At 42.0% G+C, this 23,860-nt stretch overlaps 1 protein-coding gene across 5 annotated transcripts in view; it reads right to left on the bottom strand.

The window, feature by feature from the left end:
• SYNE3 (spectrin repeat containing nuclear envelope family member 3) overlaps positions 1-23,860 on the bottom strand; it is a 65,435-nt gene that overhangs the window by 31,777 nt on the left and 9,798 nt on the right. For 4 of the 5 annotated variants that reach the window (XM_039552025.1, XM_019282248.3, XM_039552026.1 and 1 more), the window contains exons 2-7: positions 11,905-12,062; positions 8,735-8,907; positions 7,997-8,306; positions 2,808-2,969; positions 1,747-2,091; positions 435-571 (exon numbers count right to left, since the gene is read on the bottom strand). In XM_039552025.1, coding sequence (XP_039407959.1) covers positions 435-571; positions 1,747-2,091; positions 2,808-2,969; positions 7,997-8,306; positions 8,735-8,907; positions 11,905-12,048 — 1,271 coding nt within the window. In that variant the 5' untranslated portion in view covers positions 12,049-12,062. Of the gene's footprint in view, positions 1-434; positions 572-1,746; positions 2,092-2,807; positions 2,970-7,996; positions 8,307-8,734; positions 8,908-11,904; positions 12,063-22,750; positions 22,919-23,860 lie in introns of those variants that run through there. The other variant, XM_010394656.4, reaches the window with a different exon arrangement.

Below are 23,860 nucleotides of genomic sequence, written 5' to 3'. Positions count from 1 at the left end.
CTAAGGCTGGTGAGTCATTGCAACAAACTCAACAAGGGAGGGCCATAATTCTTCTGAACCGTTTACTACTACAGCTCCTGTCCTGATTTTCTAGTTGCTGGCATGAAAGGCAAGCAAAATACATAAATTATTATTATAAAATGCTAATAAGATCAAATTAGCTGCCAACAATCTAATTTTCTTCAAACCATACACAACATTAATGATGTAAGATCATTGCTTGAAAATGACCAGGAGCCTCCAGCTCCTAGCAAATGGCTAAAATTACAGCTTCACTGAAACATGGAGGCGGATGTAATTAGCAAAAGCTTTTTTTTCTACTCATCACTTACAACTGGACTGCATATCACTTTTTTCTTAGGCCCCTGACAATTCCTTCAGTGTCTGACAGAAGATTCCCCCCACCAGCCCACCACACTCAGACTTTCCAGTACCTTTGATACTGGTGTATTGCAGAGACAACACTCTCAGTGTGTGGCTGGACATCTTGGGAAAACCGTAGCAGTTCCTTAAGCTGGGCCTTCAGCCTCTCAATCTTTGACTCTTCTGCAGCCAGAGCTGCTTTGGTTGCCTTAATTATAGAAATAATAAACAGATCACACCTTATGTAGCATCTGGCACACAAAATGAAGAAGTAAGGCTGTGTCTCAGGGTATGCACAAATCCTCTTTGGGATTTTTTTTTTCTTTGGCTTTTTTCCTGGTTATAAGGAATATGGTCTTTGCTAAGACAGAAAACATTCTCACGAACAGTTTTGTTCCAGCAGGCTCTCTCTCCTCCCCTCACACTGCCCAGCCTTTGCATCTGATCTGCAGTGTTCACTGTTTGAACAGAGTTTGAATCACAAACAGGCACAGTTTCAGTTCAGTGATTGCAGTACATAACATGAGCTGCACTTTTGGAGCAGTCTTAACGGCATCTGTTTGCATGAACAGATCTTTCTCAGAGACTCACATATAGAGAATGTTAATTCTAGGGTGACTCAGGGAAACAAAACCAACTAAAACCCATGCAAATGTAGCTGGATTGAACCAGTCTAAATTTTTTGGATCCTTTTTGCATATACTTTTCCCAGTTAGTCCTGCACGGTTCTAGACATACAAACAGCAATGACAGGCATTTTGAGAACAGATAATAAATGTAAAACCAGCCCTCGAGAAGAAATGAGCAAAGATTCTTATCTATTTTATGTGTGATGAATTTTTTGCACTCATTTTTGCAGCAGATGGGTTTTGGTGTAAATACTGGATTGTTACAATCTTGGGACTTCTTAGTACTGATGATGTGTCTGCTAGTAAAGGAAGAGAGGTACCTACCTTACAGAGACGAAGGATACAATATAGCAATGGTCTTACCAAATTCCTCAGAAATATGTGTACTTGTGTCTGTGTATGCACTTGTGTCTATGTATTTATATATACAGTGAGGCATTAGTTTCCTGCTTCTTTTTAAGTGGAGCAAATTGTGTTGTTTGCTCTGTATTGTGCTCTTTTTGCATATGATCCCTTTGAACTCTAGACACAAACTCCAGCACATCCTCCAACCCTGCTCCTTCTGCGCAGCATAAGATGGAGGTTGGGGCAGTTGATTCCATTGTTGGCAGTCACATTTTCCTCAGTCTGTTTCACACACACTCATACTCTTTCCTTATCATCTTTAACCAATGGGACGGGCATCTGTTGATGTGACTATGCATGCTCAGTCTATGGCTGCACTTGATCCTCCACACAAAGGGTAACAACTTACATTGCATTTTCTCCACAGAGTTACAAACTCATCTTCAGTCTTTTCCCCTTCCCCAGGATCCAGGTCATTTTCTAGTCTCTGTAGATCTTTTCTCAGCTTCTGGATGTCTGCTTCTAATTGTCTGGCTTGGGACTCATAGGCACTTTCAGACTGTTGGATCTTGAGCAATCTCTCCTCCTCCTCACTGCTCAGCAGTTTCAACTTCTCCAAGGCTTTTCTTAGCTCTTCAAGTTCATCTTTCAATCTTGCAGCTCCAAGTGGAGAGGTATTCTGAATCACCTCTGCACACTGATTTTCAAGGTGCTTCCACTTCTTTCCACCACTCCTAATGTCTTTGGAAATTTCCTGCAAAAAGAAGTTAAATAAAGATTATCTGCAGGAATGGGAAGCTAGGGAAAAAGCTGAAAGCAGTAGGAAAAAAGGCCACCTCTCCTGGTTGTACGTATTTTGGTTTTCACTTCTTATTTCAAAATATGTCTTTTTTCAAGTGACCAGAAGCCAGGGTTAGTCATTTGACTGCCTTCTGAGTAATATTAATTGCCATTGATTCTGAAAATACTGGTTTTCATTAATGGTAATCACCTGAGATCCCTGACAAAGAAAACAGAAGCTGCAGGCACTAGATAATAGTTGGGATCTCAGAGATTTTAAGCTAAACAGTTAAAGCAGTGGCACCAAAATAAAGGATATTGTTCTCAAAACTGGTATTTTCATCACCAGCTCTTAACTCTCAAAAACTGTGAACCTTCAGGGTCCATTTGGATCATGTTTACCAAATCTGATTTATTTAAACAAGATTCTCGAAGAATCACATAATCGTTGGAGATCAGGCTTTAAGAAAAACAAACCAAACCAGTTTGTGACTCATACTGGAAGAACCATACATACAAACAGTTTCAGGACTTCATACAGATCTTCTGCCCTAGCCCATGCTAAAATCACCATCTATTTTGTACATGTAATTCTTTTCTCAAGTACACCCTTGTATGGTTTGAGCAACACATACAGGGATGAAAAATACACAGTCCTAACTCCTTGTTAGAGTTATATTGTTCAAGGACCTTCAGTGCCTTTAGCTTGTCCTCTGCTGAAGACTTGGTTGCTTCTCCAATGCAGCAGTTTAATCTCTCTGTGACACCATTCAGCCACGATTGAAACTGGTTGACATTAGCGCTGTACTGCTCATGTTCCTTGGTTATCATTTCAAGCAGTTTCACTCTGTTCTGTAACAAGAGACATGAGAAATGGTGAGGACTGTGCTTATCTGACTCTTTTTCCTTTATAGTATAACCCAGAATTTATAAACAAGACTCCCTTTTCATGAGCCCCAATAACACTTGGCCTCCACAGGAATTCAAAGTTTACCTTGAGAAACAGAACACAAAAGTACACAAAGGCTTGTTCCTGTCTGGACTGTGCTGCAGGTTCTCAATGTCTAAGTCTCCAAGAACACAAACTGCAAGGCACTGTCAGATGAATTTCTGACTTTCCAAACCTTCCTACTCTCTCATTAGGAAAAGAAAAGAGATAGAAGTTTGGTTCTGGTTTTCACTTTGAGAGACAAGTAGTTATGTTCCTCTTGTGGGTTAAAAATGAAGATGAGCACACCTTCCATATGTCTTAAAATGAAAATAATAGAGAATGCACTAGAGGCATGAAAATTGTTTTAAATTGTTCATTATTTAAACAGACTGCGTGGAAAATGACCATCACCTGCAATTGTGTAGTCCAGGCACTTCCCTACTTAGCAGATCACAAACTATTCTGTGGTGGTATCACAGACTCTGGAAACAAATTCAAGCCAATGGAAAGCAGACTTCATTTTCCAAGTTACTGCCTGTACACCCTGTAAGTAACAATCCCTGAATTTACAGGGGCCTGTACATCCTGAGTTGCTCCCTGCTGATCCAGTCTGGCAGTCCTCACAAGTCAGAGTCACATTTGCTCAGATTAGCCTTGTTTTGCCAGCCCAAGTTTAGGCCTGTTTGATTTTGACACAAATCACCTGCTCTGTTGTTTCACTAGTATAATATCCAACCTAAGTATTATTTTCTGCAAAACCAGACTGATTTTTTCTTGCCCTTCTCCAGCTGGCATGGAGAGCAGTTGAGGTACACCATGGTTACATTAGATAAAAAATAAATCATTCCCTGTTCAATCCATGCAGTGCTTGCAGCACGCTTGAAAGCACCCTTTGCTCTCACAGACAATGGGCCAAGTTTCATTCTGTGTAACACAGGACACACCACTGGCCTCTGAGCAGCTGCCCTCCAGGGCGAGTAGAGTGACAGCTGCAATGGTGGGTAGAGCTGAAAAGTCCTCTTTGCATTTCCCTTGTCTCTGTGAGGCTCTGGACAGGTCCCCACACCTGCCAACCTGGCTGAGGTGGCAGTGAGCCCTGTCCATTCTGTCAGCCTGTTCTCCAGCCAGGCCAGCAGGAGGGTGGCATAAGCATCAGTCACCCCAGGATCTCCTGTGTACTGGAGTGGCAGTCCCTCTGGGACTTTGCCCTTCACCTTTGGGACAGGTTATGCCCATGGTGCACTACAAAGCCACCATCCTGCAAGTGGCACACCACCAGTCTGTCTTCTCCACTGCCACTGCAGTTACTGCTGACTTGTGCAATTCATGAGTGACTCCCCTAAAGTTAGTTAACTTGCTGTGGGACAAAAGAAGGACAGCTAAGGGACAATTGTTTCCCATGGAGGATGAAATGCTACCCATATTAGAGCACAACCTTTAATAGCACCAGCCACATATGGCTTTGGATGAAACCAAAAGGTAGAATTATGACTGCTGACTTCTGTGGCCAAGATGCATCCAGCAGAACACTTCACTTGCTAAATCCCCATGTGTCAATTCTCAAATCTGCAGAGGCTAAACAATTCATGCCTCGACCTCATGTCAGGGACCTGAAGAAGATAACCTTATAGCAGTGTAAAAGGGCCACACCAAAGTGAGCCAAGTCAGGCCAAACTTATTGACTCCACGGAATTAGATTAGTTTGTTTAACTGGCAGAAGCTCCAAAGGGCATAAATCAGAATAACAAAGCAGAGATGTTATTAAGCTCAAAAATCTTAGGCTGATATACAGGGGATTAAAAAGGAAGTCAACAACCTACCCTTGGCCAAGGCTATTCAGCTAAAACAAAGGAATCTGCAGTTTGGGTACACTGCTGGTCTGTGAGGTCAAGGGATAGATGCCATGGATCTGGACAGACTGTGCCAGTTGTCAGACAAAAGGCTTACAAAGAGCTGGCTGAGCCCTCTCCCCCACAAGAGGTTAAGCAGGAAAACTTTCCAATGATGAAAAATAAGGTATCACTTGCTCCTGCTAGGTTAGCTGTTTGGGGAGCAGGACAGCGCAAAACTCAACATCCACATTCACTGGAGGAGACTGAAGCAAGGTCATGGCCCTGGAAAGAGTGAGAGCACCGACAGGAAAAGAATGGGTTTGCCATGGGCTGCAGAGAAAGAGATGTGTCTGGGCAGAATATGCCCAGCCCTGGGTACTCAAGGAAGGCGGACAGAGGCTTAGGAAGCCCTCTCCCCTAAGCTCCCTTCACAGTCAGTGAGGGCAAATGAGCCTCCTCTGGAAGGCAACCTAGAGCACGTAAAGGAAGTTCCTGCTTTAAATCCCTCTGCGGTGTCTCAAGGAGAGTACAGAAAGCTCCTGTAGGCATTTCTGGTGTTTTTAGTCTTAGCCCTAGGGTAACTTAGCAAACTGCTGTAATTATCTAGGTTTCAGTTAACAGAGACAGCATGGACTGAAATCAATTTGATGTGCTCAGAAGTATTTAAAATACTTCCTAAATATCAGCATACTGTATATCATAACTTTTCCTACCATCTTCAATCATCATTTATGCTAAAAGACACAACCATCTACCTATGTGTATTTTTAATTTCCTGGACAAGGAAAGTATGTAGGAAATGGCTGCCACATCTAAAGATATTCCTGTTGATGTAATTAAAAAAAAGTATATGCTTTTAAAATTTGAGAATGTTAAAGACACATGTTAGCACTAAGAAAAAAAACCCTCCCACCATTTGCTCATACCAGAGAAGCAATATCACAGGCAAACCATTTAAGAAGCACTGTCCAAGAGCCTGCCTTCTGACAGAGCTGGACAACTGCACAGGATCTAAAAACGCTCTTCAAATACAAATGTAATCTACAAACACCAGCGAGCCTCCGCTGCTCAGGCATTCAGCTGGCATCTGCAAGTCACATTTAGTCTGGCCTCTCATCATGTGAGGGGCCAGAGCAATCCCCTTACAGCTCCTGTGTCTCTTTCATTCATTCCTCCTGCCCGTTGGAAGAGGTGGCAGGGTTTCTCTAACTAGTGTTATACTTTCCAACACAATTTCCCAAGGTGCCAGTAACATTGGCATTAGATAATAAACTCCCCATTTACTTCAGTTGCAAAATCCAAGGCTTCCCAACTCCCTTCTTTGTTCCATACCTCCAGAAAGAAGGATTTCTTAGCTGGATTCTCTCACTCAGTCTTTCTATTAAATGTGGTATTTATAACCAATGCCAAAGAAAAGCTTTTTCTAGTGTCTCAGTTGGCTGGAAACATAAAGACATATTTCGTCTAACTAGTATGAGCCACTTCCTGATCTCATTTACACCAGCACATATCCAAGTCAGTTAGAGAAATCACACTATGTAAAATCAGTCTCAGAGAGGCCACATTCTGGCTTTGAGTATTCAAATTACTTGTTTGAAAGAACAGCTTTATTAAAATAACTAATGACTGTCTCTCACTTCAAAACCAAAGACAATTTTGGTGAGGACGGAGCAAATGATAATTTTAAATGCCAGTCTAGATAAACCCCTGAATTCCCAGGAACCTTCTTATTTGTATATCCAGATGCCTTGTAATCAAGATATCTACCTTTAAAAATAAATAATCAGTGTTGAGGCTCAAGTGTGCTGGTGGCTTCTCTGTGGCAGCTGCAGCTACGGAATTTCCAAATATACTCTAGATTTTGGAGAGACATTAGCAGTAGTTGTATATTTATGGCTAGGAAAGTATCTGAACTACATGCTCACAAAAGATGTCAGTTAAGGAGGTTTTTTGTCACTTTTGGGGCTCAGGGTATTTTACTTCAAAAGAGAAAAGGTATCTATGGAGCAAGCAGGACAATGGCACAAGCATCCTAATGTTGTAGTTCTTCCAGTGTGATCTGAAGTTAGCTTTGTACAATGGCACCAGAGAGGGAAAGCATCCATCACTGTCAGGCTCCAGTTCTGGACCGGTGTGGGAATTAATAGAAGGCAGCATTGTAACAGAGGCAGACAGCAGAATCAAAGTAATGAAAATGATGTCTATTTGCACCACATAATTCCAGCCTATAAAATTCCTGGAAGTCACTATGAGCAAAAACTAGGTTTTAATTTCTGTAAGTTTGGTATAGATGTGTCTATATATATATTTTTAAAATATCCCTTTGAGTATTTCTATTGATTTGGTCAGTAAGAAATTGAATTCTTCTGCCCACATGCAAATGTCTGCCCCTCAGCCATACTGCATTGTCTAATCCTGTCTTTACATGAGTTTTAGAAGTGAAAAGTACAAGCATTTTCTGAAATCTTTACTCAGAAATAGGGTGAAAGGAAATCACTGGTACTGAAAGATGAAGCAGGATGCCTTACACCAGCCTAATCTAGCAACTGTTCAAGATAGAAGATTAGTATTGGGCAAGAATTAGTATCTGTGTGCATGAAAATCTTTCAGATAGTGGAACTGGTCACTGAGCAAAGTGTTGGGCCAGAGCTGACTCCCACCTCTGTGTTTCCCAGTTCTGCAGGCAGGGAGTGCAGCTCTGGGTCTCAACTAATGCTACTTCCTCCAGCAAGGCTGTATTCATGTAATATTCCCTGGCTCCTGGAATGGGTACTCTGCATCTGGTTATACATGAACCGCTAATGTGCTGAAAGATGAGGAACAATTCAAACTTTATATAGAGATGACCTAAAGCAATATTCCTTAGGTCACAGCAAGCAGCCTGCAGTTACTTTATAACAACACACTATAAAGCATTGTGTAAGAGCATCCCAATTAACAGCTCATCTTGGGACTTGACAATTGTTTCAAACAGTCCAGTGACTGAAAGAACAGGTGTCCTCAGCTCTGCTTCCTTTTGCACTTCAACCAGGTAAGCCCCATCACTCAAGGGGCAAGTAGCAAACAATACCATAGATCAGAAGAATTTGAACACCTCCCACTCTTTATGAGTGTACCTGAGCTTCTTGTCTGATTCCTTCATATTCCACACTCATTTTCTTCTGAGCATCCTCATCAACGCTGGGGTCACCTATCCTGCTGAACAATGAAGCAGCTTCATCCAGCAGCCTTTCCAGCAGGACTGACTGATTTAGGACATCATTCTGCAAAACCTGAGCATGGCCCAGCTGCCACTGCTTCTCCTTTAAGCCAAGCTGCAACTCAATGTCAGGCTCCAAGGTCACCCTCATATTGTGAATCCATGTGTAAAACTCATCTTGGGCTTTCAGGTACTCACTCCAGTGCAGCCAGACCCACTCAATGCGGCTGTTGGGGAGAGCAAGAGAGAAGAGTTAGATGAAATGATGATGGGAGCAGTGGAGACCAACAATCTCAAAAAGCCTTCAAAACAGTGCACAAGGTTCGCAGCAATTTTAAGCTGCTCTGACTTGACAGAGTCTGGATTCACTTCCCAAGTCCTCTCTGCTTTGGGGAGGAAATACTCTGTATAAGATCCCCGTGCCTGACCAAATTCATCATTCCAGACTATGAGGTGGGTGGGCCAGGTTGTGAAGGCAGAGCACTGAGGTCTCACTGATCCTCTCTCCCCACACAGTCCCCAAAACGCTCATGGGACTGGGATTAGCAGGGAATTGCTATCTACAATCCAGGCAGCAGAGAGAAGCAGGAAGCACTTTATGAAAGCACTGGAGGAAACAGCTGCCTCAACACAACCAAGAGTGTGTTTGTCTTACCTGTGACAATGAGTAATGTATATGGCTGTCTCTTCCCACAAGGCTTTAATGTCTTTTAGTTTAGAGAGTACCTCATGCTTCTTATCCTCACCGATGCTGCGAAGAGCAGCATCTGCCTTCACAAGAACCAACTCCATTTTCAAGCTGCCTTCTGGTTCCAGTGCACGTATTTTCTATGAGAAAAACAAATGGTACTGAAAGCATGGAAAGAAAACAAGCATAACTGACAAAATGTAAACTTTGTTTTTACCCAGAAATCATGAACTCAGAATCACTTAGGTTGGAAAAGACCCTCACGATCATCGAGTCCAGTCATTAACCTGACACTACCATGGGATGGAAATGTTTCTATACAACACAGACAATTAACCCTTCCCATCTAACTCCCTGCTGCAGAGTTTCTCCTGAAAGGAAAATATGATGTTTTTTCAGACATGTTTACTTTTAAACATCCTAAAGGACTGAATTTAATTGCAAGCCATACAGCAGTTGAAAAACATTAAAGTTAGCTACAAAAAAACCAGACCATCCTCTATGAAATGCCTGTGGCTGTGTTTCCATTGCTGTTATAAGGTTACAGCACTGTATTGCCACAGGCCAGCTGTTCTCCCCCACCTGCCAAAGCACAAAGAGGCAGTCTCCACAGGGTACACTGCAACCTCTCAATTTTAAGCTCTACTGTAAGAAATCATGAAGCATATTAAAAAGGCTTCCTAGCGCAAATAAAAGTTGGCTTAGAAAAGAAGCCAAGAGAAATTAACGAGTGGAATTTTCTGTCTGCTACCAAATTTTGCTTCAACCCTAAACTGCTAAGTTATGAATTGGTGAATATATGTATCTTACACAAATAGGAATGCCAGGAACTGATAGTTGAGTCATCTAATTTTAAGTATCCAGAGATGGAAAAATCAGCAAAAGTTCTGTACAATATAACAGATTAATTATGCCCCAATTCAGATGTCAGCTTTCAACATTACTTTATCCAAACTTCTGATACTATCAAATTAGCTTTTCTTACTGCTCTTCCATAAACTCCTGGCAAACTGCAGGCTTTCAAGCTTGAAGAAAAAGGCTTCTACAATGAAAACACCAAGATGTTCAAAATCAGCGATTACTTTCAGTAGAATTAGGCCTATGGCATTTGTTAAAAAAGAATCATGTCAGTTATTGCAAAGGTGAGACAAATAAAAGGCCTTTGGATTTCCAGTCTCACATTCTGGGGAAAGCCTGTTCTTTTGGCATGCAGGCAGCACACCTGCATGTGATGTACAAACAGGTGTTTGGAAAATTATTTCCTAAGAAAGGTGGGACTAATAGAATCCAGGGAAGCAGGGCAAAGGCAAGAAAATACAAGCCATAGCTATCATCCAACAGGAAACATGTAAGAGTAAAGCTGTATTCTGAGCCTGATATTTTTCCAGCAATTAGAAGCAAACAACAGCTGGAGAGAAAGGAGTTGCTGTACAGTCATTTTTCTTTTTCAAATCTGTTTTTTACATGATTTTTAGCATTGGCTGACATTTTCATTAACAAATTAACAGAAAATAAACCACAGGAAGGAAGCATGAAAAAAACTGGCAAGCCAGGTGCAAAAAAGGAACTGAAACTTGATCACTGGATTTGAAAACAGCCAATAGGTGAAGCAGTGAGCACATCATGAGGACATCCGAGCTGGAGACAGAAGCCAGGCCCAAAAGGAGGCAGGATGAAGGAGCAGGAGGCGGTTAAGGTACACACAGGAAGAAAGACACTTGTTAATCTTTAGAATGATGAATTTCCAAAGTCTGAGTTGAAAGAATCTCTTAACATGAGTTTTGCCTGTTACAGACCTCCTCTAAAGCCCACAGAAGTAAATGGGCTTCAGTTCAGGCCATATCACATCACCACAAATCTCCAGACCTTAAAACTTGTTATCTCTGCCATGAATGTTCCCCCTTTGCCAAACTACCACTCTTCTACTCGAGTTCCTGTGTTTCTTGTGTGTTTTTTGAGACTGCACATATCAAAGTTTCCCAGACAAAACAAAAGAGTGAAAATAATTTAAGGTCAGAAAAATAAAACTATAGACCAAAATAGAATGCTTCAGGTTTTTATGACTGACATGCATGTCTAGCAACCATCCATCACTCCATGAACAGCCTCTGTATTATGCCAGAGGCAAAATCCATCCTCCAACAAACCCCAGTTAAGGAAAAAGGCTGAAGACATCACTGTAAACTACCTCATCATCCATATAAGCCTGCAACTTTTTTTGTTAAAACTTCAGAAGAGGCAGGCCAAATACAAGTAGACACACAAAAGGAGAGACTTTGGGGTAAATAACAATGGGAAAGATTTTTGCCATTTAAATTAAGGAACAGATTACTTGGAATTAAAGGTAGTAAAAGTATAGAAATAGTTTTTCAATATTAGTCATAGAAATATCACCACTCCCTCCAATCATGAATGGTACAAATGGGATAAACAGGAGTGTTTCCTTCTCTGAGATTACAAGACCTAGATAACATCTAATGAAACTGAAGTTAATGAATGTGAAATCACTGTAAGAGAGCAGTGACAATCTACAACAGTATCTCTGTGAGAAGAGTTATACAACAGATTAAATAAAACCAGGAAAAAATGAGAACTTTTACCTTTTCATTAAACAGATCATAAAGGGGATCTGTAAACCCTCCTATCATCAGGGTTTATGGAAAAGGAAAAAGCTATTACTCTAGAACAGCTCATTACCAGGACACTGCAATCTTTCTCTATCAGTGCCAGAGTCCTGGAGGAAATGGAATGCTAACGTGATCTGATTCTCTTATACTGTGTGCTGCTCGTCTGCAAATTGCTATGGTAATTGCAAGCAGCAACCAAATTGTTCCAGGCTTGAAGAGAGTGTAAACATTTTAACCTGCCAAACCTGCTGCTAGTGTTCCAAATCAATCTGAACAGCTTGGAAGCCTGTGATATCAAATTCCCATCCTCTTTTTCTACATCTGTAAACATTTTACAGATGGAAAAATTAGAAAGAATACTGATGTGAACCCCTCCACACAGGCCCAATCCTCCAACAAGCAGGGGCAGCTGACTATTTCCTAATGGAAAACTCTTGAGTTTACAGCAATAACTGCTGTAACAATGGCAGCAGTGAGAGCCACCTCTGAATTCCATCGCTGTTCCCTTACCTCAGTCTCTCTCAGTCTGGCTTCTAGGGCAGATCGAGGTCCTTTGGTGTTGTCATTGATCCTCAGTCTCTCTTGGATGGCCTTCATCCAAGCTTCTGCATTCTCCACGCTACTGTCAAATTCATCCTGTAGCTGCTGAGTCATCGCATTGGAAGAAGCTGAAAAGATAGGAAACAGAGGTAAGCAGATTTTGGGTAAGACCTAAACAGAAATGAAAAGCAATATAAAGGAGCAAGGGAGAAAAGCTAATGATATTGTGGCTTTCCTTTTGAACAATAATACATCGCTGTTCAGTTGGGCACAGAGAACACATGCACAGCAGCTTTCCCAAATGAAAATATACCAGGAAACAAAAAGAAGGTGGAGAACTGTGGGAGGCTCCATTACAGTAAACATTCAATTCAAAGCTTTTAAATTAGGTTAATTTGGTATTTGTGGTGTATTCCAGATTAGCTACACCAAACACAAACACTTCCTGTTTCTTCCCAGAGCCATGTCAATATAAAACACTCCCAATGCCCTTCTGGGCTCATGTGCTGACACCAGATAATGAAGTATTTTGGCACATGCTTAACTTAGAGGTTTATAAACTGCTTTTGTAGAGGTGTTAAAGCTGCTGAGAGCTGGATCAGATGCTTAGGCCCTCAGTTAACCTCTGCATGGTCTCAGCAGAAGAAATTATCTGAATGCACATGCAGTGAGCCTGGGATACACAGACAACAGGAATTGGCCAGCAACTTCTGAGACAAACCACAAACAAGCCTTCATAGGGGAATATCAACACTGGTGGATGTCTTCTTTTGCCATCTCTTTTATTCCCTAACAGGCTCCAAGTTTTTAATTTTCCTCTCCCTCTCTCTTGTTGCCCATTCCCAATCAGCAAGAAGGTATGATGGTTGGTTGCTCTTTTGAGATCTGTTTAGAGCACAAGCTTTCCACTGCCCAGACAGCCTCCTTTGTTCCTGTACAATAGAGCAGAGCCATCCTAGGCTCACCACTAGGACTGCTGGACTAAACTTGACTAATAAGGATGAGCCATAACAAAGCGCCCTGTAGGTCAGCTCCACTGAAGTGAACAGAACAAGAGCCACTGACATTCAATGGGTTTGGGTCACATCCTACAACTACTGCCAGCCAAGCAGCCAGTGTCTCGTGGAAAATAAAACATTCTTCCTCTTTGTTATTCATCACTGAAATATTTTTTCGGCACAAAGTTTGAGAATTAATTACTGAACCCAAGTTCATTGTGCAAAATTCAGTTCCACAGCAGCCCCACAGTCCCACAGAACGATTCATGTGGAAGAAAGCGCTCAGTGCCAGAGGCAGAGCACGGCTCCTGGTGAAGCTGGACCAATGCTGTTTTGCAACCACCAGAGCTCTCAGCAGCTCAATCTTTTCAAGGGAGAGCCATCCTTCTGCTCACAAGCAGAAAGCACCTCACCATCCTGCCAACGTTCCTTTCCATGAGGTAAAAGGATTCATGCAATATTAGAGGTCCTTCCCTGCAGCTCCCAGTGTATTTTCTTCCACATTAGACCAGATTAGACAAGATGTCCCCATTCACAACAGTCTGAATTGTCGCTTGCCAGCCATCAGCAGGCTTTCTACTCAACAGATCCCAGACCAGAATGAAAGAACTGCACTGCAGAGCAGCTACTGCACTACCCATGGGGACAGATGATGGGGTCAGACATCCATGTGCAGAGCAGCAGAGCTGCATCTGCATGAAAGAGCAATGAGACCTCTCCCTAAGTGAGACCTGTCAGACAGGACAGAATCTAAGGCTGTAGCTCTCAGAACTTGAGAGCAACTTTAAAAAGAGTGACCTCACCTTGAAAAGATTTAAAAAGTAAACCAGGATGTACTGGATTTAACAAGGGTGGTGTGGCACAGGGTTGCTACTCCCTCTCTCAAATATAAAAAATATGACAGGCTATATAATTAAAGCTAAAATCACTGACTTACATCACGAGAGTCCTAAAGATGAAGCCAGCTAATGGAGGAATGTTATTCTCAGTGGATTGCTAAGATAGCTGTGTCCTTCTCCAACTATGACTGGTTCAGAACTGACATTATGAACTACAATAATCCAATTCTCTGAAAAGAGTACATGTTTCATTGCAGCTGAAAAATAACTCATTTTCGCATTAACATTTCTCATTATATCTCGCAGTTGTAGAGAGACCGTCCCCTAAAACTCCCCTTGTTACATACATACATTTCTAGGCAAACAGTTTCTGAATGCTCATGTATGAGCTGTGGTGAACCCAAGTTATGGTATTGTGAAACAAAAACTCACAGTGCATTTGCTGGATAGACACTGATGAGAAGTGGCATTCATTTCCTAGGAGAGGTTTCTATTCCTGGCAACATCCATATCATATTTAAAATTGGCTTCACTACTCCAGCCATGGAGTAGCCAATACAGAACATAATGTTATTCTAGTTCTAATTTTTACAAAAAGTTGAGGGCAATCTAACATGGGTAAGACTATTACAAAAAAACCTCACAATTACACAGCTCCCCCCATCCCACATACAGTCAATCCATGTAAGGAGTCAACACAGGAAACCACAAAAAAAGTTATTTCAATATTAAGATCACCAGCTTGCAAAGGAAGAGAAACACTTTTCTACTCCAACTGAAGACATAAAACATCACTGACTGATTTTGACAAAGCAGTTCCTGTATCTAGGACCACAAAGATTATTAAATTTAGCATGGACTCAATGCCCAGGTGGATTTCATAGTATTTACAACCTCCAATACCTGACATGGATTTGGGCCACCTTTTGAGACCTCCTGCCCTCTCTCCACACAGGGCAGCCAGATGCTGGCTGAAGCAATCAGCGACAGTGCCAGCTTTTGTTCTGGAACCCTTCCCAGTCACTAACAGCATGACTGATACCTGCAAAGTAAAAGTATGATTTCTGACTTACTGTCTGCTTGGGAGGAAGAACAACTGCTGAATATTTGAGATAGGGCAAGATCTGTAACTCCTTTCCTAAGTCTTCTAAAGTTGGGATTAACGATTAGAGGATAAAAGTTAACCAATCAACAGCATTCACCCCATTTCTGTTGCATAATTGGAACTAAATGACTGAGCAATACTGCTGGACATGAAATTGAGCAATACTTCTGGACCCTGATCTGTACAAAAAGGGCAAAGGAGACATAGCAGCTCCTGGAACAGACCTAAGCTGTAGAGCTGTGCAAAGCTATCATCCACACATCAACCTGTAATAGCAGCAGGCCATTAGGGCCACCTGTACGGTGGTGCAACAGCTCCTGTGCCAGGCTCAGTCTCTGGGACCCACTGTTCCAGGGAAAGTCTTCCCTTAGTCACTGGTGCAATCCTCTGAGCAATTTGTACAAAATTGTTTTCATCACAGTTATTTTCAAATGCATCCAGCTGTTCAAAACTGCTTTTCATTTAATGCCATTTGAATCAGTGTATTAATTCATACTGTGGAAAGCGCATTTACACTCTAGAAATCACTTTGCATCTCTATACATGTCACTAAATGAGGGCAATAACTACGCATAAGAAATTCTGGCACAGATAATGAGATGCTGAGCAAAACCAAGTTTTATTTGTCCAGATGCAGTAACAGTTTCTTGGTAGAGGTAACAAAGAAGCATATTTCAGGGCGCTGAACAGAACTGACCCAGGACAGCTCCTGCAATATATCCACAGGTTATAAAAACCACATTTTAGGAACAGGAAAATGTAAGACAGATTAGGTGCAGAAACCTGTAGCTGAAACTCTCCCACAACACTAGTCTTCCTACCTTCTCTGAATCACCCTCCATGATCCCCAAAACACAGCTTGGCAGTGTCCGGGTAGGCACATGTGTTTCAGTGCCACAGAGGGATGATGCCTCAGCCCTTTCCCAGCTGCTCTGCCAGACTCACTGCACACCCACAGCACAACCAGGGCTTGCACTGGTTTGTCTGAGGCTCAGTTACATGCATGGGATATCTGCACCTTTGGAAGAGGAAAAGGTGAACACCTGACACAGCACACACTTGTCAGCATCACTCCTCTCCCGCTCTCTCATTCAGGCACAAAACCATTAGCAAGGAGGGAAGTCAGAGAACAGCAGCCTATCACCTCTTCCCAAAATCCTGGAGAAAAGGCAGCTGGAAGGATGCTGGGGAACACATATGCTGTACCCCCAGCTTGCCCACAGGCTGAATACCCCAACATGAACTAATGAGATCCAAAGCAACAGCAAGATGGGTTTTGCTTTTAAAATCTGTTCCATTTGTGTTGGGCTGGGCCGAAGAGATGCAGAGGCAGCTTAGTTTCAGCTGTGGTCTTGGAGCCATCTTGCTGAAAGAGCAGATAAATGAATTAGCAAACTGCTCTGCATCATAGCTCTGGGAGCCATTGCGTGGACATGTCTGGGTTTCCATGGCAGACCCTGACACAGACACAGGCAGAAGTCATCCGTCATGCGACCCACGTGGCACTCGCAGGGCCAAATTTCTCTGAGCAGTTCTTCCCTAAGTACAGCCACTGCAGGAGCCTAATAACTAATCTAACTAACTAACTAACTACATCTAATAACTCTTCTGAGACACTCCAAGATTTATTTATTTAATATTTGTAATACACTACTGAGAGCTTTTAAAGTTATTTTCCAAGTCCAGTGTCTTTTTCTTAGGATTATCCTATTATTTTGCAATGTTTCCTAACATACTGTTTTCTCTCTGCCAGTCATACTGGGGTTCGGTTTTTTGTTTCTCTTCTTTTTTTAATTTAAATCTCTTAAAACGTTTCTTACAACCACTCCCATTTTACACATTCTTTTAAACCCTACATTTATAGGACACAGGCTTTTAAATGGTTTCAATATGTCTTGGATTCTTATATTCACGTACTACTTGACTAGTTTCCAGTACCCAGTTCTTACAAAAATAAAAGTACAAAAATGCTCCAGGAAAATTCAAACCACTCACCATTAGGGAGACTATTTTCCAATTATTGAAATACTTCAAACTTTTCACAACCCTTTTCACTTGGTTCTGGGATTGAATGTGGAAAAAAAAAAAAGATTTTTAAAAAGCCCACTGAACTGTATCAAATTTTAGACAAATGTATGAGTGTGGAAGCAATTTTGGTTCTGGAAATTGTATCTGGGATAATTTAGTAACTTTTCAGCTTCCCTAGATACTATAAAGAGAGCTCTGAGGAGGCACAGAGCTGGGAGCTCTGACTGTCTGCTTTAGATCGGAGCAGAGGTCAGGAGCTGGCACAGACCACAGAGGCACAGAGCACCGACCCTTGTCTTTCCAAAATTGAATATTCCAGGAGGAGCTACTGTGAACTTTGAATCCAACCAGCCTTACCAGCCTTCCTGAAAGCCTCCATGATAGCAGCTGCACCTATGCACAACCCAGTTAAACTGCTCGAGTAGGTGCAGAAGCTCTCAAGGTTTCAAATAAAAGGTGTAGCTATTTCCAGCATAATGTTTTAGAAACTCAAAACATTAATCCTATCACCTTGGCCATCTTCCAACACAGTCCTCTCCTGTGTTACTGGCAGTCAATGTTTATGACAGTCAGCAATTGTTTGTTCTAGTTAATGAGCTAGAGTATGAATAGGGTTTTCTGGAATAAACACATCCATATCCTTGTTACAAGCATCCCCTTCAACTAAGGAATGCAGCATTCTGAGTACATACTGCACTCATCTATATCCTAAGCACTTCCGCTCCCTTACAAAACAATCCACAGGAAACCTATGGCACACGCAAGGCATTCTGCCACAACATGATCACACCTGACAATATTCTCTTTGTTACCAAAAAAACCTAAAAGCAGACACATGTTCTGTGCAGGCTACCTCTCAAAAAAATGCGTGATTTTTTTCAGCCATTTGTTTAAAAATTAATTTCAGACTTTAGTGAGAGCCAGCACAAGTGGGATATCTTTTTGTTTCCTAAGACTGCTGGGGACAACATATAATTCCCAGGTCTAAAAAGCCATTTCCTTAAAAAAGGGATTGAAATTTAAAAACAGCTTTATATCCAAATGCAATCAATAGCATACAAGTGAGGCAGAATGGGGTCCCGGGGCCATCTTCCCTTCTAGGGAATGATAATCAATAGATCTGGTCACAGCATTTTTATTTTTTTATTTCAATCTTCAAGTCATTTGGAAGTAAAAAGAGTGAGGACTCTTAATTACAAATCTCTCCCCATTCCATATACTCCACACACAAACTTCTGCATTTCCAGGTCACTCTAGGAGACGGGTTGGTCTACCATGATTCCATTAGATAAGTAAAATGCAGGGCTTAGTTCTGGGCTAGAATTTTTTTTACCATCAAGGAGACAGAGTATCTGTATTAGCTGTCTGGTTTAGATTTTGATTCTCTATCCCCACACTCTTGAGGTATAAGCAATCTTCAGAGCATTTCAGTCAGCCCTCCTGGGAAGTAAGACTATCCTATCCCTTTTACAGATGACAGCTTGGGTTCAAAGGCACTTTGTTTCTTGCTTCTAAGCAATAAGAAAATACTTGAAAGGACAAGAACAAAGTTGAAGATTCTGTTAGTAAACGCTGCAGAGGGTGATTTTCAGCCTTTTCTAATCTGTACCACTTCAATTGTCTCTGCTGAGATGCAGATATCTTTTTAGTGACTTCAAACTGACAAGAGCCTTCATTTTCCTCATTACCATCCACAGACACTTTAGTCTGGGAAATCACAGGTTAAACACCTCTGCTCTACAACTTCAGCAGAGATTCCTCAGGTGCAGAGAATCTGATGGGGAAATTACCCCTGAAAGAGATCAGGTGTGTTTACCACAAACTACATCTTGAGCAGCTGGGCACAGGTTCCCAAGTAGGTTTAGTTTCAGCTTTTGTCAGCTCCCCGAGTTTCATCAGTCAGCTAATGAAAAAGCCCTGCAAGCCAACAGCATTAGTTTCATGGTCTCTGGAGACTAGAATTTATGTGTTTAATTATCTCCCACTTGTCCTCCACAGACTGTATGATCCCTCAGTACTGGGTGCCAGTCACAGCACTGATATACTGAGAAATAAACCTCTGTGGTATCTGCCCCTTGGCTAGAGATCAGTGAACAATTCAGAGTGAATAACATATCTGATAAATCATTCCTCTTTTGCTGGTCATATTATTGTGTACAGACAGCCTCATTTTCTCAAGGGTGTGGTTATCCCTAACTATTTGCCAAATACACTTTGCAAATCAGTTTTGCTCTGCAGAATATTCCCGAGAAATTCTTCTTGGCAATCCTTAATACTCTTAAGCTGTGCTGCTTAGCTTTGGTTTGGCATCACAACCCTAATGAGAAATTGCCCATCTTCCATGGCTAGCTGGGAACAGCTCTGCTTGTTTGTATGCAGTTTGTCACATGGTAGCTCCCAAGGGCCAGTGCCATAATCAGGACTCTGGAGCGCTAAGCCACGTACAATGAGTGTGCCGTCACAGCACCCTCAGTGAGCAGAAGTGCCCTACAGTTACAAGGATAACACCTCTGTCCCAAAGAGATTACAGAGGACACTTCAGAAGGGGTTTGGCAATGAAAGCAAGGCATCAGTGTGTACTCAGGGACATGGAGTGATGGAAGGAAGAAAGGGCTGTCAGAGCCTTCAGCTGCATTGCCACTGCTCTGTGAAAGCGGCAGTGTTTCCACCACCCATGTCCTCCGCCCACCCCTTGGAATCAGAGATACTTAGAAAGAGATCCTCAAGCCCAGCTGGAACACATGGCCTCAGCACGGGCTGGATCTCACACCAGGAGAGGAGATTCACTGCACTGAACCACACACTGTTTGTGGGACACCCTGAGGTAGGAGCCCTGTGATTCCCCAGGGAGTCAGTGTGAGAGAGGGGCACTTCCAAGCAAGGAACCATACCAGAAGTGGGATAATTCACCTCCTTCAGGAATCCCATGTTCTCAAGAGGCCTACAGTTGTAATATGAGTGCTCAAGGGTACAGGATGTCAATCTGTCTCCAAGTCTATATTCTTTCCTATTCCACATCACTGTTTCCACATTTGGATCTAAGGAGTTTTCACATGTGCAATTTTTTCCCTTACAAGATCAGTGTTAAAATCTTATTTGACTATCATTTAACTATTTCACCTCTGAGTGATAGTGTGTAACTTGGAGTGCTAAGCACATGGCTTTTAAAGTAATAAATCTTTAAAATTAAGTATATACTGGGAATATTTCTTAGAAACAAGGTCACTTGCAAGTACTTTATAAGTATGCTCTAAGGGCACAGGTCTTTGTCCCATTTAGAACAGCTGAAGGACTAACTCTACAAAACAAGATTTCTCAGATATGTCTTTCAAAACATTATCAGTTCAGTTATGCTAATGATATATTTATATGGTGAAAGTGAGACTTATGGAACTGAGAAAAGAGTAGCAAGTAGGACAATACTAATTTTAGATACCAAAGCTGTTGATTAAGAGTTATTTTCTTGGGATCAAAGCATATGGCTATGGAAAAATTAGCAGATTTTAATTTGCATGGAACAGAAAGATCTGTTTATATAAAGAAAGATAAAAATGACCCCTGAAAAAGATGAACACTTGAAATGCTGTCAAGAACATACAGGAGGCTATACCTAAACAGTAAATAGCTATACCTAAACAGTCAGCACTCTGTACATAATTAAAAGTAATATTTGCATTAATCTGATAATGCCAGGCTTTATATTGCAAAACAGCACTGGTTTGTGTTCAGACAAACCCACAGGCAAACAAGGCCTGCCTATGTCCCAAACAAAATACACTATTGGAACAGTCAGCAACCTCATCCCCAAGCTCAGAAACAAAGCAGACCACTGCAAAATGGTGGTTATAAATTAATATTGAGTGGTTGAGAACATTTTTGGAATTGAATAAAACAGGCTGCTTTCTTGTGACTCATTTTTGCCTGAAGTATTGCAGTTTCCACATCTTCGTCACCCTCCCAAGTGTGTGCTGGCCAGGCACTGTGGGTTAAGGAGCACGGCCACATCTGGTTTCAGCTGCACAGACCCCTCCAGCAGGCTGGGAACAGCCCAGCACTGCCAGACTCCGGCACTCTGATCGCTCAGGACTTCACAACAGCGATGAAAAACGCCTTTTTAGCAGTCTTTTTAGTCTGATCAGGGACTGAAGTCCTGTAGTCTATAAACCCAGAGGGGATCTGAACCTCCTCCTACTGAGACTCATCAAACCTAAAGCAAAGAGTAAAACAGCGGCAGAGCCCAGCAGTGAGCTGCGTTTGTCAGCAGTCATCCTCCAGTGAGGAGGACCAGAGAGTTATTTAAAGCTGTGATCACAGATAATTACCGTGCTGAGCAGCACGAGTGAAGCCAATGCTTTTTCTTCTCACTCTTACGTCCTCCTCTAGCAACTGCCTTTTAGTAATGGAGTGCTACAAGAAACCAAAGCTCTTTTTTTCCCCGGAAATGTCTGAGGAGATCAGGCAGCTCTGTTCTATTCGAACCCCAAGGGGGCCTCAGGGCGTGCTGCTTCTCAGCAAGTATGAAAATGCCACCCTAAATATTATGGGACATATCCCTGGGGCTGCCGGGGAGCTAACACAGAGATACATTTACAGCAACAGGGGTCCATATCAGCCAAGGAATTGAACACACACACACTGGCAGACGTGTCATAGCACTACCTATTCTCAAACACTTGAAAAAGGAAAAGGTATAAAGCTATAGATTTGTTTAACCCAAGTAACACATAATTCTTCTACAAGGAGTAATAGACATCATGGCACAAACTCAACTTTGGTCTAAAAGAAATAAAAATAATTCCCCACTAGTCTCCAAAACCATCTTCTAAAAATAACACAAACACTTGCTGTATTTTATAGGCATTTCATATTGCTGAAATTTTTCTCCACTATTTCCCTTTCAATTTACAGATCAGGGCTCAGCAGGTACCTTGAAAAAGGTTGATTCATAAAACAGGAGAAGCCAGTTATCCTCCTGAAGAAAAATGTGTTTGACTCTAATTGCTGAACCACCACAGAGCAGAGCGTTCGATGACCTTGTCTGGGTTCAATGAGCACAATGCAAGCAACAGTGTTTGTGCAAACTATACTCCCTACTTAAAAAAAATAATTCTGAATTTCTTTAATCCCCTTTTTTACCTTTTGCATACCTCCAGGTCATGTTTCAACAGTTATATATGCAACCTTAAACCCACACTTCAGGGAAGGGATCTCAGCAGTCCCAGTTCAGCAAACATTTTGGGGCTGTAAAAGCTGATAGCATGTCTTGAGTGCCAGCCACACTCCCGGCTCCCAACAGACACTCTCTCTCTATTAACTTCACCCACTGTCACTTATCTCCAGCCCTTCTGGTGCACACCACAGTAGGGATATTTTGGCTTCCTTTCTCCTGCCTTACATGAAGGAGTTCCCCATCCTGGCCTGCTGCTCACAAAACAATTTATCAGGCCTTATTTCATTGCACTGGGCCCTCACCCTTGGGCCCTCCCATCCTTTCCCCCAGCACCCTGTGGTGCTGGCACCAGGCAGGAGGGGAGGTGTGGGCTTGCTCCAGAGAAAAGCACACGAATGGGCTCATCTTGGCGCCCTTCACCAGCTGGGTGCTGCCAGAACCCTCACTCATGGCTCTCCTGCAGCAGGCCACTGACTTCTATTTCCCCTTTCACTAGAATTCAAATACTTGAAATTTCAAGACACTTGATATCTTTAACACTTCCATGTCTCTGGAAAATTTCATGCAAAGCAGAAAATTAGTGCAAAAGTTCTTAGGAGCCAAAAGATACAGACACACTGCCGGTCCAACCATCTCACTACATTATGAAATAAAAGTAATGTTGTAAAAACCTTACCAAAATCCTGGGAAATCTGGTAAAAAGGGTAGGTAAAAGTCTGCGGTGATTCCATCAAAGTTCCCCGGGGGTTTGCCAGCATGGCAACCACAATCCAGCCTGGCGTCCACTGGGAGTTAGAACAGCGATTTGGCACAGTTGGCAGCACGAGCAAGTCTGGCACAAAGAGAAACCAGTGGCTTCCTCCTTACTAATGCAGGAGGAAGCACAGAACTTCCTCTCTGCCTCCTCCCATGCAGCGGGAGTGAAAGAGGAGATGACAATCCAAAGATTTATCAGTGCAGAAAAAAAAATAAAAAAAAAGAAAGAAAAGAAACCCAGAGCAGGGCATGTTGCCACTGTTTAAAATGTAGGTGAGATTTAAATAGCAATAATCCCCTGAAACTATCTAGTTCAGGTCATCAACTAACAAGCTGGTTAATACCTGTAAGGATTAATGCTTGAAATTATTATGCCTGACAGATGTTTGCTGAATGGGAATTAGTCAAGAATACAGGGGATGAAGACCAGCAAGAAGTAGAAGTGCAGACAAGTACGTTAGAGCTGAGATTTTAGAAATCATTAACTCATGCTCTAACATAATAGTAATTTTCCTTTATCTTCCACTTCGTTTTTTACTCCCAAGGTCTCTAGCAGGAGATTCCCTTCACAGACTGACACACTCATCTAGATTCTGCTCTCAGTTACAATCATGCAAGACAAAAAGGAGGTTAGCGGATATTTTCAGGAAATACCTCTGCTGCATAATTTGGCTGAATGGAATACACTTTGTAGACACTAGCTGTCTCTTATGACGGAGCACATGAGGAATTCTTCCTTCCTAATTCCCCAAAACTATTAGAAAATATAAAGCAGCATTCTCTGTTGATTAATTAAGATCCTGCTGGGTACATCTGCTTTTAGACATTCAATAAAACACACTGGTTTGGTCTACCCACCCCACTACCATTTGCATCATCCTAATGGTGTAGATCTAATACACTCCAGGACCAAAACAGGTGCCACTTACTCAAGCTGGTGTAAATCCAAAACAAGTCCATAAGGCCAACAATCTCTCTACTTTTTCAGTTGCCGTGTGTCATAACTTACACTACACTGAGCAGCATTTCT

This window comes from Corvus cornix, chromosome 5 (genome assembly GCF_000738735.6).
Source record: "Corvus cornix cornix isolate S_Up_H32 chromosome 5, ASM73873v5, whole genome shotgun sequence".
Lineage (NCBI taxonomy): Eukaryota > Metazoa > Chordata > Aves > Passeriformes > Corvidae > Corvus > Corvus cornix.
This window is presented reverse-complemented; position numbering and strand designations above follow the sequence as displayed.